This window comes from Haliotis cracherodii, unplaced genomic scaffold (assembly GCF_022045235.1).
Source record: "Haliotis cracherodii isolate W230 unplaced genomic scaffold, xgHalCrac1.p SCAF_20, whole genome shotgun sequence".
NCBI lineage: Eukaryota > Metazoa > Mollusca > Gastropoda > Lepetellida > Haliotidae > Haliotis > Haliotis cracherodii.
In genome coordinates, this window is record NW_027266276.1 from 16124721 (window position 1) to 16141147 (window position 16427).

A 16427-nucleotide genomic window follows, 5' to 3' on the forward strand; every position below is an offset into this window, starting at 1 on the left:
AAAATAATGCTACATACGTGTTCAAAATGCTGCTCATGTACCCGATATTCATGTTTTTGTTTTCAAATGTATTGGCTCTTACTTGAAATGTAATAATCAGTATATTCTTTCTGCAATGTACATTGGACTATTTATGAATATTTACAGTAATAGTAGAACCTAATTTCTCTTGACAGTCCCCATGTGAACAATTACACACACAGTGCAAGGCTTTAATATTACATCTTATTTTTATACACTTTATAACGAAGATCGGTACACATAGTGTTGCCACCGCCCCCCCCCCCCCCCCCCCCCTTCTATGTCAACGACGCGTGGATATTGTGCTAAGGGAAGGTAGGCATGAAAATCACCAAACATAAGCACAATAACATACATGAGTAAACATAAATATGTGTTTTGCAGAAATGCGCACGGTACAATATCATTATAATGATTCCAAGATGGCCGTGATATCACGGTCCTAGCACGCAGAAAGAGCGTGAAAAGTGCATTAATGTCAAAAGTAAGGAGTGGACAAATTTCTGCTGAGGTCTGTATATTTCTAAATAAATTCGTGAACATAGCGGCCATATGTTACCCAAGGAACAACAGCTCACGCGCTGTTAGGAATTTTAGTTAAAGCAAATCAATGTCTGTGGTAGCTGCCACTTCGATCAACCAATGGTAGGGTGAGCACATGACAAAATATCAATATGGCATAGGCGCAACTCAATAGGTAGCTGGTAGTCCCAAGTTAAGTCACGTGGTTATTTTACGAAGGTATAAAATAAAGAGAGGCAGAATAATCAAATGAGACTTCTTCTCCAAGAGAGCAGTGCCAAATACATTTCTGTGTATTTATCCGTACTTGCGAAAACTTGGACTATTGGAGTGCTGACAGGACAAACGAGTCGTAGATCGACTAAAACAAAGGGAGCCATGGCTCGTTCCCTCAACCCGTTTCTCTCTATTATACTATGGATATTGGTAACCGGACCGGCGATTTCCTCGTAAGTATCTTTTTACTTTCAATACATGTGTCATGACGTCATTATATTTTGTTGTAAGAAGTATAATAAACATATGTGCAAGTTAAAATATTCGTACGATTTAGAATTCTAACGCTTACATCATGGTTTTGCTAAACTATGAACAAAAACAACAGTTGTAATTCGAACACTTTTAAGTGCCCAACGTTCGTATGCCTACCAAGATGTTTCCACGGGTTTTCCTCTCGTAATATGGCATTGTAGACTTTCAAATACGTTCTGTGAATGCATAAGGTGTTTTGATGGTCGTGACCAAACCACTTTTGCCTATGTTACTTACAGCAGGAGCCCTGTTCATGTTCAGGAGCCTTGGCATGAACGGTAGATCACCCAATAGGTCTTCATTTCCAAGACACTGTCAATGTATTGCGTTCAAACTAATACCTGTTCAACTCGGATTGGTTTCTTTACAAAGAATAACTAGAAAATAGCTGAGGTAACTTGCATTTTCTGCTTCAATCAAATCAGAACAAAACCCTAATTGATGGACATCAAATTTACAAAAAAAATGTAATAGTTTGACATTTAAGAAGAATCGGCTTGACAGTTTGTCGATGTGACAGTTGACTCATGGTCGTCTGAAGGCAGCCAGTCAGAACTGCAAACAATGCTTTCAAAATGGTGACAGCTGCTCGTGTCGGGACGTGTGACGTGGTGCTTACCTCGAGTTGACGTTTACCGCCCCTTCACATACTTCATAAGTTATCTATACATCTTTACAACTTAACATAAGATACATTAAAGGATAAGGTGTTTATAGGCCTTCGTTAATTACTTCGCTCATCGCTTGAAGAACGTTCTTTTTTTATATAGAAGTTATAGCTTATACATTGTAATCGTTGATATGATATATAAAAATATCAATAATCGAGTTTGAATAGTATATGCTATTTGTTTTAACCATATAACCCCACACCTCCAACCCACAACTCAGTATTAATAATTGATTAGTTGAACGTTTCAAACAGCAAATGCCGAATGAGGGGATTCTGTAACTGAAAGGGTGTCATCATTTACATAATTACTTTCACAATGATATAATTGTGTCATCATACTAGCCTGACCAGTTTCATAATAACCTGCTTACCATTTACACCAACACGGATATCAAGCGATCCAGTCATACAATTTCCATCACTGTTTTGCCTCTTACGCCCAATAGAGTGAATTTCATCATATAATCGAGATTATGTTTTGACGTTGACGCTTTATATTCACTGTGATATAATTTTATTATCACAATATTCTTATAATTTCATAATAAATTTCACTATGATATCATTGTATGTTCTAGTCTTACCAGTATCTTAATAAATTTCACTATGATATTGTATTATCTAACTAGTTTACCAGTTTCATAATTAATTTCACTATGCTATCATTGTATTATATTAAAAGTCTTTCCAGTTTCATAATAAATTTCACTATGATATCATTACATTATCGTAATTGTCTTACCAGTGTCATAATAAATTTCCCCATGATATCATTGTAGTATCTTAATAATATAATCGCGTTTATATTTTCTGCACCAAGTTGCGGTGGCTGTCACTTTGACATTATGTTACTTTTACAGAGCGGCGTACTGTAATACGACCAAACTTGAAGAAAAGAACGAAACTGCATCATGTACGCAATTGTTGACCATGGTCGGAAATGGATTTTTCCCGGTCATGGACGAGATTTACAAACTGAACCCAGGAAAGGATCTCAAACAGAAAAATGCAGTGGAACTCTCCACAATGGACATCCCATGTTTTTATACTAGGTAAGTAGATAATATACATGCAAAAATATTTATCTTGTAGGCCGCTATCAAATTGTGGAGTGCATGTTCGCAAATAGTTCAACAAACATTGAGCTTCGAAAATGTTTCCCAGCATATGTCCAGTCAGCACGCTTCGGGTATTATACTTAATGCATCATTACTAGTTTGCATGAACAACTTACAAAGTATCTTCTTCTTTATGTATTTATTAACAATTCTAAAGACAAATGTTTTGTTAATTCACATGTACACTGGGTGCAAGGGCATACACAAATAACCTAACGTGTGGGTGTCATAAACATAATTCACTCAAAGTCATATAATTAGCATGTTTTTAGCAAATCACGTAATTAATCACATTATAAACTTCAGCGATCTGTACATTGTATGCTTGTACACATGTAGCATATATAAATCACTTTTATCTTATTAATTCAAAGTCCTGTTTTGTTGATTTCATCTTCATAAATAACTAGTGATGTAAATTTTTTAATAATTTTCCTGTATGTCACTCGCCTCTGAATTGTTTCCACTTGCTTTACAATAACATTACTACGAGTTAAGAATTGTTAAGAGTTAAGAAGTGTGTGTAAATAATATTAGCCATTTATTGTTTCTTGTCAAATGTACCTGCAAAAAGATTTAACTGAAAACTTGTTTTTTTGGTGATTATGTGATCATTTTGTGTTGTTGCATGTACCGCTTGCCTTTCAAGCGACTCACAAAGTCTGTTTACATACGTAATACATGATTCAGATCTGGGACCTCATGAAACGTTAAATGATAATATATATAAACGTCTATCTAGTATTATTCTGTTAATTTAGTGATTAGTTTAAGGACAATACTTTTTTTAGCATATTCAATTTAATCTGTTTCATTAAACTAGATATTTATTTGGTATCCAACAATTTTACTCTATGTACAAGTTGGAACCGGTCTGTAAGTATGTTGCAACCTCCCCGTATGTATGGAATGTTAAACAATCCCCTAGTGATAATCTGGAAGAATTACAATGTGATGAAATATTTGAAAACAACTTTGAGTTTGTCTGTAAATCAGGAGGAAGCAACATCTTTCTTCGTTGGATAATTTAGAAATAGAAATGTGGTTTCTATTCCGTCCCTATTCACATTACGTTATGGGACGAGATCATTGCTTTGACTGACCAATAAATATCTTTATAGCAAAAAAGAGGTGGACAAGTGGGGCTGTTGCGACGGTTACGGTGGTAACGACTGCAACGATCGTAAGTTCATCTTCTTATTATGTTATACTGGTGGTAACTGTTTTATCTAATTTCAAATTGAAAATGCAACACAACATACATGTATATTCTTCCTGTCGCAGTGTACAGTTTTGCATTTATATCACGGCTGCGTTTAAATAATCGACCATAATTGCGCACCTATGCTTGACTATGAGTAACGATTACTGTTAATCACTTGAGTTAGCATGTGTGACTTTGCGTTATATCACAATGATATTCATTGGAATCACATGTGAGTTTAAAACATGAGCTGATGTATGATCTTTCCTTGTAGCTGTTTGTCAGGGTGGATGCGGGGCAGATGGGCTCTGTGTGAAACCCGACCTCTGCGAGTGTAAAAACAATTATACTGGGAGAAACTGTGAAGAGGCTCCAGGAGGTAAGTGGCATTTGTTCTCAAATGTAATAATAGCATAACTCCCTTATGGAATGTCTCACTGCTACCGACATGATTTTTGCATTCTTTTTAATTGAACAATATAAACCAGATAGAGCCCGTAACTGACATTATCAAACCACATACTTGATATATATATGTTTTTCGAAAGATGGTGATGGATTAAGATTTGAATACGTATTACGTAGATTCATAAAAACCCTTTATTTATATGTTCGTATATGTCTTCAATATAATGACGGCATAGGAATTGTCTTGTTATCCCACTTAAAACGATGTCAGTACTTGTTACAAACAATTCATCAACCCCTCTTAAAGCTGAATCGTTGTATGTGACATGTCGGATAAGACCAATACAAATTATACATATAATATCAACTCTAGGTACGTTTTATTGAGCTAAATATATTTCACTGAACAACCACAATAATTGTCATTGTCTGAACATATTTATATTTTCGTTCTTACAGAGTCCTACTGCTACGTTGGCAAATTCTGTAGCGGCTCCAAGAAGAGTCAGTACACGGCAGAAGGCCCTTGTTGTACAGAAGGTGGATCTTGGGGTAACCGAGACACTTGCAGCATCTGCAACAAGGGTACGTATGGGGAATACAATCGGTTCCAGAGATTATTACATTTGTGTATTAATCATACTGATTTTACCAAAAAAGAGAAGGTTTTATGGTATACACGAATTCGTAAAATCATCGAATCATAGAATTCATATTATCCTAGCGATAGCATAGATAGTCTAATTTGTACTTCTGTTTTGAACATGAAGTACATATACCATGCGACAGGTGACATGTTGACATGTATATAAAGTGATATGTTTCTTTTTCGATATAAGATAATATGAATTATAACATGATACGATGTGATAAGATTATATATGTGCAAACCCTGTCTCTGCAGTGAACGCAACAGTCATTGGCGGTGAGGGTGATTTCCGTACGAAGACCTGCCGATCTTTCGGAGAGTGCAGCTACCGTACCTTCGACGGCGTCGATTACCACTACTGTTCAACTTGCACAATGACTCTCATCCAGAACGCCAACATCAAGATCACCGCTTACACAACTTGTGATCCCGGTTCTACATGCAAGTGCAAGAAGGTAATTTGGGCCTTTCTTGTCTGAAGTTATTTTGGCTTACATGTGATAGAGGTTTAAGGTGTTCGACGAGTATCAGGCTTAAGAATTGAGATTTTTGTCGCATCAATTTTTTTAACATCGCCAAAATTAACTCGCTGACCGTTTAAAAGAGACCAAATGTCACATTCGACAAATCTAATTTGCATATCGATACTTGATGACATAAGATGGCATGGTGAAACTAATCCAATGTATTCAAAGAGGGGGATAAAAGAATATGAAAGGGTGCATATTGCACAGTTTTGCTGAATGACAATATCAGTGTATTAGGTATGTTGTACACATAGCAAATGGATATATGCCATGATAAAAAAATATATTTGTTTGTAACTGTGCCTATAATACGTTTAGGCATTACGCGACAAAAAAATGACATACGTACTACGTCAACAATGATGTCTGTAGTACGTCAACAATGGTGTCTGTACTACGTCAACAATGATGTCTGTACTACGTCAACAATGATGTCTGTACTACGCCAAAAAGGATGTTTGTCATACGTCAACAATGATGTCTGTGTTACGTCAACAATGATATCTGTACTACGACAGCAATGATGTCTGTACTACATCAACAATGATGTCTGTACTACGCCAAAAAGGATGTTTGTCATACGTCAACAATGATGTCTGTACTACGTCAACAATGATATCTGTACTACGACAGCAATGATGTCTGTACTACATCAACAATGATGTCTGTACTACATCAACAATGATGTCTGTACTACGCCAAAAAGGATGTCTGTACTACGTCAACAATGATATCTGTACTACGACAGCAATGATGTCTGTACTACGTCAACAATGATGTCTGTACTACATCAACAATGATGTCTGTACTACACCAACAACGATGTCTGTGTTACGTCAACCTGTGGTCTTATTATTACCAGTGGAAATATATTCATTTTTAACCGTATGGCTATCCTAATACTTTTCACCCTCATTACCCTTATGAAGTATAACATTTCTTTCTGTTCAGTCTCTCACAATCACAATGGACGGAAAATCATACACCTACAGTAGCGCCACTGGAAAAGTGACCAGCCCTGATGGAACTGAAACTGAAATTTCAGGCGAACCAAAAAGCCTTGGAGGTAGGAGGAAAAGGAATGAACTACATAACACACACACACTCAGATACACAGAACCGGGCTAAGTGCCGTAGTCATCTCGTACATTCACATATAACAGCAAACTACAGTGAAACCTTTGTCATCACGAAGTCGTCACATCTCAGTATATGGTACCTGTATGGTTCCGCCGTATGTCACTTAAGTCTGAATTCCGGAATTCTCAACAAATACGATGATACCCAGACCTTTGAGTTGACGAGGTGCCACAGCACTGATGAAGCAAAGTAATTCGTTTATGTCTTTCAAGTAACCCATTCCAACATACAAAAATCGTTTCAGATCTTGGCCTTGTCAGAAGAAACGTTGTATTAACGATCACCGTTGCAACATAATACAGATGATATGAATAAGATATATTTGTATAACATTGATAACCGGTGTAACATAAATGAAGTATTACAATTATAATGGTATCACAAATAACAGAAATAATCGTTAACGAGGCATTACATAAGATAAAAGTAATCGTGCCTGGATTTTAATATGATTAAAAACGCGGTGATGTCGAAATAATGGTGACTGTGAGAATACAATGAAGATAAAAATAACGTGCTGTTGGGCGAGATAAAAACTACGGTGGGTATTGGGAGAAAGCAGGAGACAATGTCTTTGCGAGAATACATGTTATCATTCTTTTCAGACATTACCGTATACGAAAAGATGGAACGTAAGAACTTCAAACTCTCGAAATTCGAGATCACCGTCGGTGTTGATGATGACGGTATGGCAGTGGTCACAGCCGACAGGGCAACGCTTGAAGATGGAGGTTTCACCGGAATGTGCGGTAACGGCAAGGGCGATCCAGCAGGTTCGTAATACTTATCACAAACTACGCTCTTCGCTTCACCTGAACAAAAAATAAAACAATATGGCAATATAAATGGCCAGAGAATAGGACTCAATTCTCCTGACATGTATTATATGCAAATTATTTTCTCTATAGCTGAATACGCTCTCCTAAGCAATCCCGTCGAAGTCAAGGGTATCGCAGGCAGTTTCAGAAGCTCAGACAAGGTAAGTTGTATGTCAGGTCATTTTAACAGTAATGTTCTTTGAAACTGAAATACATGTATATATCTATGTCATGAACCTTTGATGTATTTATTGTCAACAATCGTTGAACATGTATAACGTGCTACCAACCCCCTCTGTATATCATATGACATCAACCCTCTCTGTATATAATGTGACATCAACCCTCTCTGTGTATGATGTGATATCAACCCTCTCTGTGTATAATGTGATTTCAACCCTCTCTGTATAATGTGATATCAACCCCCTCTGTATATAATGTGACATCAACCCCCTCTGTATATAATGTGACATCAACCCTCTCTGTGTATAATGTGACATCAACCCTCTCTGTGTATAATGTGATATCAACCCTCTCTGTATAATGTGATATCAACCTTCCCTGTATATAATATGATATCAACCCTCTCTGTATATAATATGACATCAACCCTCTCTGTATATAATGTGACATCAACCCTCTCTGTGTATAATGTGATTTCAACCCTCTGTGTATAATGTGATATCAACCCTCTCTGTATATAATATGATATCAACCCTCTCTGTGTATAATGTGATATCAACCTTCTCTGTGTATAATGTGATATCAACCCTCTCTGTGTATGATGTGATATCAACCCTCTCTGTGTATAATGTGATATCAACCTTCTCTGTTTATAATGTAACATCAACCCCCCCCCCCCCCCCCCCAACCCCCCCATCTCTCTCTTCTGTGTATATGATGGGATATCAACCTCTCTGTATTTCACGTGCTATCGACCTCTTTGTATATGATGGAATATCAACCTCTCTGTATATCACGTGTTATCACCTTCTCTGTACATAATGTGATATCACTCTGTGTATGATGTGTTATCAACCCTCTCTGTACATAATTCATATCAACACTCCCTGAACATACCGCTGCTGAATATATAAATGATTTTTTGTTAACACTTCTGCATCCAATATGATGACTCTTTCTCTAGTGTGGCGAGGGTCTGAGACGCTGCGCTGCTGGGGAGGAGGAAGATAATGCTAGCAAGGCCTGTGCTTGGCTCAGAAGCAGTGGATTCAGAACCTGCAACGATATCGTGAGTAGCCTCTGGCTGCAGGGGGAGGGGGGGGGGGGATAACTTTAGAAAGAAAATACTTTTACTGCAAAAAGAGATGGAGTGCATGTAAACGTCTAGAAAAGTTTGTCCAATTGTGATAAATTTGTTCCACTTGCGAGCACGTCGAGTGTAAACCCGTTGTCTGGTAACGTTTATCAAATTGTAAAATGCTTGTCGACTCTGTATTTATACCTATGTCTTGTAACACGTGTGTTATTGTTATAGGTGAACCCCACATTGAGCCAGTATGAGTGCAAGAGAGCCTACTGCAATGCCGCGACCCCTGAGCTCAAACAGGAAGCTGTGTGCAACACGCTGTCTCTCTATGCTTCTATGTGTATTGCTAAGCAAGTCTACTTTAAATGGCGAACGAAGAGCTTCTGTCGTAAGTATACTATCATATTTAGGCAAGATGAGAAGTTTGATGATTTGGAAAATGCAATTATCATTGTTGCTGTTTCCTATTGCTGATCGTCCTATAATAACCGGAAACTATTAGTTATGTCATTACGTCTCTTCATTAAAACAATATTATTAATTCAACTATTATTATTTTCATCCAAATAAATTGGGTCATGTTTTAATTCTTCAGCCAAGCAGTGCCCCGCTGGAAAGGTCTTCTCTGTGTATGCATCCCCATGCCCTGCAATGTGCGGTATGATGGACACAGAAAACCTTCTGAGGCTCAGTAGTCCAGAATGTTCTCAACACATGGCTGGATGTGTCTGCGAAGCCGGAAAGATCATAGACAATGCAGGAAACTGCGTGGCCCCTAATGAATGCAAGTGCGTCTACGACAAGAAGCTTTTTGCCATCGACGAAAAGATGTACACGAAGGACAAGTGCATGTCATGGTAAGAGCACTTATTGCAAGTGTTTAGGATAAGTAAACTTTGTATTCGGAAGCTAGTCTTCGAAGAGAAACATAGAGAACACTTTAAGCTGGTTATTTGACAATTTCCTGCACAAAATAAGCACAGAATTGTCTTCTGCATGTAAGACGAATTCATTGATATTGTGTTAGTTTGGTTCTTCCTTGCGCCCTAACGACACAAAGAACACTTGTCAACCTGAGTTGAGATAACGGTAAATTATAGCGTCTGAACTAGGCGTATCACGTAATTATGTCGCGGAGCAAAACTAACTACCATGTTGGGCTAGATATTTGAAATACTCACTTTATGACTGTCTATTAAAGTTGCGAATTAACCAGAGTAACGAGTAAAGATTACCTCTGTCCTGCGCCTGAGATCATGGTCCATCAAGGGCTTTGCGGGGCGAATCTCGAACCAATCGAAATGAGTTCAAGGCTTGTATGGATAGAGGGGCCAATGAAATAGTGAGATAATGTACAAATGTATAATTGTTGAAGTAACGAATCTGCCTTTCATTACAGTACCTGTCAAACCTATGGCATATGGAAATGTGTTAAGGAGGACTGTCCAGGCACCTGCGAAGTTAAAGGTCTCAAAACCGTCAGGCAGTTTGATCAGTCCTCTTTCAAGGTGTCCAACAGAGGAGCAACTGAGTGTTCCTTCACACTGTTGGAGGTAAGGGGATATTACTGTGATACACAGTTACTGTGAGGAGAGATAAAATTGATTTTTTTGGTTATGTTGAAGCGGGCACTATGGTATATGATACTAGTATTTAGCGTGACCACTAGCATGTGCCTCAAAATAAGCAATCACTAACTGCAATGAATCTGTTGTAGCTCCCAGGCAAAATGAAAGTCGAAGCTGCAGCAGCAGCAGATATGAGTCTCATGACAGTCACAGTTACCAGAGGAAGCGACAGCTATCAGATCGGTGTGAAAGACACCACCTTCAAAGTGAATGGTCAAAGCAAACCTCTTCCATTCTTCAAGACTGGATTGTTCATCAGCACAGCCGCGGATATCTACGTCGTTGAATTCATGGACCTCACAGTTTCAATCGACAAGACCAGCGGTATCCACATTTCAGCAAGACCCAGTGTCTACTCAACCAGGGTATGTAACGCCACAAAACGAGAGGCCACAACACAGGCGTTGTATGAAACAGTGAAGTTATGTAGTCTATGTCCATTTGCTTAAAATGATGTCCCTAAATCCAACGCCGTGATAAAGCTGAAATATTGCCCCAAGTGGCGAAACCAGAACACGCCTATTCACATATGTAAGTCTCCGTTTGAGGATTAAGGTAATATGGTGTGTGTGTATATATATAAATATATATATAAATATATAGATGATCACATAAATATATATAACTGTGATCACCTGAAACTATATTTCTTTATTGAAATAGGATTCAATTGTAACAATAGGGATATAATAAAAAATACCAGTCATTTAGGGATGTGCGAATCTCCTCCCATATGGACAGGCGACATCATGTGTGAAGGCAACATGAAAATTTGTAACTTTGTTCCAGTGTAAAGAACATAAGGACCTTCTTAATCTGTTTGTGTTCTAGGTGACAGGTCTTTGTGGTAACTTCGACTATAACCCTACTAACGACCTCATCGACCCAGTATCGCAGGGTCAGTTCAGTGAAGAAGACTTCATTGCCGGGAACTCCCAGGACAGGTGTCTTGCATTTGATGCGTATGACACCACATCCAAAACACCACAGGTATAGCCCTTCATGCACGCCACCCACCTGCTTTTCACCAACGCATATTGTAAGAATGCCTTTGCTGCTTTAAATCATAAACAACATCAAAGATAATTTTCGTGGGTTTGAAAACAGTCTATTGCAGCTCACTAGAAACGAAACATGTTACCTGGCAAATAATATCTCTGCAAATACATTCCAAACGTTTAACTATTGCAGTGTGTGAACATGAGAAAAGCTATCACCAACAAGTGCCCAACATTGGACATGAGCAAACTCGATGAGTACGAAGTGGCCTGTGAGGCCATGCGTGGAGTGGGAGTATGTAGCCTTCTCAAAGGAATGCTTCGTGATTGTGGCATCTGCCTTACCCAGTTCAACGACTCAGCTACAGTAGACTGCTGTACGTATTTTCGATTTTCGTTCAGTTTGTTTGGTTATTCCACTGGTATTTTTATTTGATTATCTCGAACGCTCACGGGTGCAGCACTTCCAACTAAAACTTATTTCTATTTGAATTTTAAAACAAATGCGATACAGTACCCATTATGTTTCCAACAAAAAAATGCTTGAGATAGTGCTAGACATTGTATAGTGACAAACGAATACCTGACTGTATAGGCTCAGTGGCAATTTAGTGAAGCAACCAACTGATACTAGAGATAAAACGTAGTCTGGTGGGATGTTATTAATATGATGATATGGCTTCCTTCTTTACTAGCGTCAATGACCACGTGTGCAGCTGGGGCCGGCGACCAAGACGACGATAAGCAATATAGCTGTTGCGTGAAGAGCTGTGCGACTTCCTGTCGTGACATCAGTCTAAGTGGTGGAAAATGCAATGGCGACTGTCTGCAGGGCTGCACTTGCAAGCCAGGAAACTATCTTGACCAAGAAAATAACTGTGTTCCACAGGATCAGTGCAACTGCTACTCACTGGAGGATCCTTACACGGCCATTAAACCCGGCGCCAAGGTCACCATCGGTTGCCAGGAATGGTAAGTTGACAACCATGATCCTTGGTTCGGTGACTTTGAGGTCAAATCTATCTATCTATCTATCTGTCTGTCTGTCTGTCTGTGTAATAAACTTTACGTTTACCAGACCTTTCGTTGATATTGAACATATCTCACAAATCGTCCACACACATATCGCATTGTAAAATCAAAGCGACAAAAACATTTCTATATTCATAAGAATGTTCTGTACTAGAAGCAGACTCTACTGTACGATTCCTACTGTATTAGAAGCAATTGTAAAGGATCAGATGCATCGATGCATGTAAAAATGGCTGCCAATAACCCATTTGAATACCGTAAACGTTCGATATCAGAACAATGGCATCAAACATGATGAAATCTACTTCAGAATACACACAATGAAGTAAAACACACACTGACCACAGTGTCAGGGCCACAAGTACTCGTCTGTAGCTAATACTTCAGGGTGGAGAGATAGTATTTTTTATTGTGTATTACTGTCGGGGAGATATTCCAAACCAACTGCTACATAAGTAGAACTTCAAAATACCTAAAATCCTGTTATTTAATAATAAGCTTTTTTGAGAAATAAATTAATTCACATTTTTTTCTACATTTCTACAACCTGAACTAATATTTGTTACATTTATCACTACTTATGACCCTTTTTTGAAACGTTCAAAGATCGCTGACCTATTCACCCATGTGCAATAATGCGTCCCAAAAGACTACCGTTTCGAAACTGCTCTTGTCGTCATGGCAAAATGGAGATAAACCTAAAGCGCTCGGTTCCAAAGTGAGTGAGTGAGGGAGTGAGGTTAAACGCCGCTTTTAACAGTATTCGAGTTATATCATGGCGTGTCAGCTTAATGTGGGAGGAAAGCCCGAAGTGATGCAGGTCTTAGACGTTTACCACTTCGGTGAAACACACGATCACGGGCATGGTGCTGACAAACCTAGAAACATAATCGGGGCGAACCGGGATTCGAATCCACAACCATAGGTTTCTGGTGTGCCCAAGGGACGCAACTCGACTCGGGGCGCCTTAGACGACTGGCCCACCCGTGCCCCTAGTTTCCAAAGTGAAATAAGAGGTATCAAATCTGCATTTGGACAACATCAAATTTCAAAACATGGTAGGTTTATCTCCTTACAATCAAATAGTGATGATACCAGGTCTTCGCGAAAAGGGGAGCGTATCCGGCCCCATCACAAACACGTAACGGCACGTCACATGTGTACCTAAAACATATGGTACAAGTCCAAATAAGGAATTGTATGGGACATCAGTTTTGTCACTGATACATTGTAACCTTGATCAGACAACAACTTCACTATCTTTACATCTATGATTCCCTTACGGTGATCGCATACCGTTATGGCATGGTCCCCTACCCATAACGTATTCTTCCGATATACTATGATATTATACCTTTACGATAACCGATTATCCCCGAACCTGTATCTTATAATCCGAGTATTCAGCCCTTTATAGTCACACCCTTTACGCAATATCACCGTACACCGTAATTATTGACCCTTCGTAATTTTGTAGCGTTTGTGCAAGTGGCAAACTGTCCTGCACCAATACAACATGTGAGAAGATGACCTGTCTTGGTACCCAAGTGCTGGCTGAAGTCCCCGAGGGTACCTGCATGCCAACATGCCAGATGCCTGGCAGGAAGAGCGCCTGCAAGCAACTTCCACAGAGAAATGGCGAGTTCATCTTGCAGGAAGCCTGCTACTGCCCCAATGGAACTATTGAGGACCCGGTGAGTATTTTTGTTTCACATGGCGCACGAATTTGTTTACAGACTGACTTGTGAGTAATTTTATCCGGGTCTTCAAGACATTTAGAGAATCCACTTTCATTTCTTAATAGATTAAATTGACTCACCAGTGCGTTGGGGACTGAGAACGTAAAAAGATTTTCCACAGGATAGTTATTACAGATATGAAGCCAGTCATGTGGTAAATAATTACTCATTAAGAGGTTCATTCAAAGCTACTGGAGATCACAGTAGTGGTGACAGTGGTGACACAATAGTGATAAAAAGTCCTTACTGTTGACTCCCTCGGCATGAATCAGTGTGCGGGGGACAGGGGTATGCCAGATGTTATTCCTATATGACACTATGAGTGCTACGGGTTTGCACTGTACCATTACAGCGCATTTCCACGTCTCCGACAGTCTATAAATACTAAAATATGTTAATATCTATATTCTAGCCTCTTCCTTAATCATTCACCTCCTCGAAGGCAGATGGCAACTATTGTTAAAATGTATATTTCTTTTCAGTCTGGTAAATGTATTAAGGAGGGTGAATGTCCATGCTACGATACAGGGGATTACTTCGCGCAGGGATCCATCATCTCTGCTGGCTGCCATCAAAAGTAAGCAACAACTACTACTACTACTACTACTACTACTACTACTACTACTACTACTACTACTGGGGCGTCGGGTACCCTAGCGGTTAAAGAGTTCGCTCGTCACACCTAAGACTCGGGTTCGATTCCTGACATGGGTATACTGTGTGAAGCCCCGTCGTTATATTGCTGGAATATTGCTTAAAAGCGGAGTAAGACCATACTCACTCACTACTCACTCACTCACTCACTACCACTACTACTACTACAACTACTACTACTACTACGTAAGAGGCGATTAACGGGATCGGGTTGTCAATGCTCGCTGACTTGTTTGATGCATGTCATCGTATCCCAATTGTGTGGATCGATGCTCATGATGTCAATCACTGGTTTGTCTGGTCAAAACGTGATTATTTACAGACCGCCGTCATATAGATGGAATATTGCTGAGTGTGGCGTTAAACAACAAACAAAGAAACAAATAAACAAAACTACTACTACTACTACTACTACTACTACTACTACTACTACTACTACTACTACAACTGCTAATACCAATAAAAAAGTGAATCAGAAGGCTTTCTGTTTGCTTCTTAGGACCAATCACTTCGCACTCGAAACCGTCAATGTGTTGCATCAACATATAAACGTTAAATGAAGAATATGTGATGACGTTAAATGAGGCTGTCCACCCTGTCAGTTGATGTCCAGCTCTGGCATACACACAGTGTTTTAAGCGATCCCTTATTTCCCTCTTCTGCATGCTTGTGATTTTCAGGTCCATCATGGTTCTATCCAGACTATGTAGAGGGCATCATTTATTATATCAGTTGTTATTTTGTGCAACAAAATCCGTTCGGCTTTGAAGTGACAAACATGGCCGGCTCGGAGTCTGAGTGGGTTATTCATGTTTAATTCTGGCAGGGTACCTCAGTAGGCTAGCTCTATGAAATCAGCTTAAGTCCAGACTAGTGTACGCATAGACACAGGTACGCACGAGACACTGAAACACTATCTAGTACTGAGAAAAATTATTAAAGTGACGTTTTCAATGTATGAAACCAAGGATGAAGTCTTATCTTAATGTTCTCCACAATGTAACAGTATGGCGTCATTTTATTGTTAGTGGTTTAGCAGGTTTGAGAAAACGCTCAAATAAACATGCCGCAGTGCAAACATGGGGATGTTATTGCACTCGGTCTTTCTTCACTTGTGGGTAATATTGTGTTGCAATATGAAGTCGTTTGTGGCTATGATCTATATTAGGATATGATCGTGACACTATAAGAAGATCTGATGGTGTATATTATGTGTGTGGAGAAACGATATTGCTATCAATAGAATGATTTAGTTGTATATATCATGAAGTACGATGATGTAATTTAGGATTCGAATGTAAACAATTCTACAACTTCATCTTGTATTTACAGGAAATGTAACAACGCTAAGTGGGAAGTTCTCGATTCAAGCACTTGCAGACGTGAGTTGATACTACTTTGTATTATTCATAAAGCTAAAATTAATACACTATGTAGTGTTAATGAGTATGTAAAATGTGTTCATCTATTAATATAAAGCGACACAAAAAATTTC

The 16427-nt window shown here is 38.9% G+C and overlaps 1 protein-coding gene across 1 annotated transcript in view; it reads left to right on the forward strand.

Moving 5' to 3' along the window:
• Nucleotides 1-812: 812 nt before the first annotated feature.
• The window catches only part of LOC139470044 (mucin-3B-like), a 191389-nt gene continuing 175774 nt past the window's right edge, over nt 813-16427 (forward strand). Inside the window, exons 1-20 of the mRNA XM_071252333.1 lie at nt 813-992; nt 2608-2799; nt 3987-4048; nt 4344-4448; nt 4937-5062; nt 5382-5581; nt 6605-6719; nt 7399-7566; nt 7702-7772; nt 8759-8863; nt 9110-9269; nt 9477-9738; nt 10281-10434; nt 10599-10874; nt 11341-11499; nt 11701-11884; nt 12203-12479; nt 14017-14233; nt 14761-14855; nt 16265-16314. Coding sequence (XP_071108434.1) covers nt 922-992; nt 2608-2799; nt 3987-4048; nt 4344-4448; nt 4937-5062; nt 5382-5581; nt 6605-6719; nt 7399-7566; nt 7702-7772; nt 8759-8863; nt 9110-9269; nt 9477-9738; nt 10281-10434; nt 10599-10874; nt 11341-11499; nt 11701-11884; nt 12203-12479; nt 14017-14233; nt 14761-14855; nt 16265-16314 — 3049 coding nt within the window. The 5' untranslated portion in view covers nt 813-921. The remainder of the gene's footprint in view (nt 993-2607; nt 2800-3986; nt 4049-4343; nt 4449-4936; nt 5063-5381; nt 5582-6604; nt 6720-7398; nt 7567-7701; nt 7773-8758; nt 8864-9109; nt 9270-9476; nt 9739-10280; nt 10435-10598; nt 10875-11340; nt 11500-11700; nt 11885-12202; nt 12480-14016; nt 14234-14760; nt 14856-16264; nt 16315-16427) is intronic.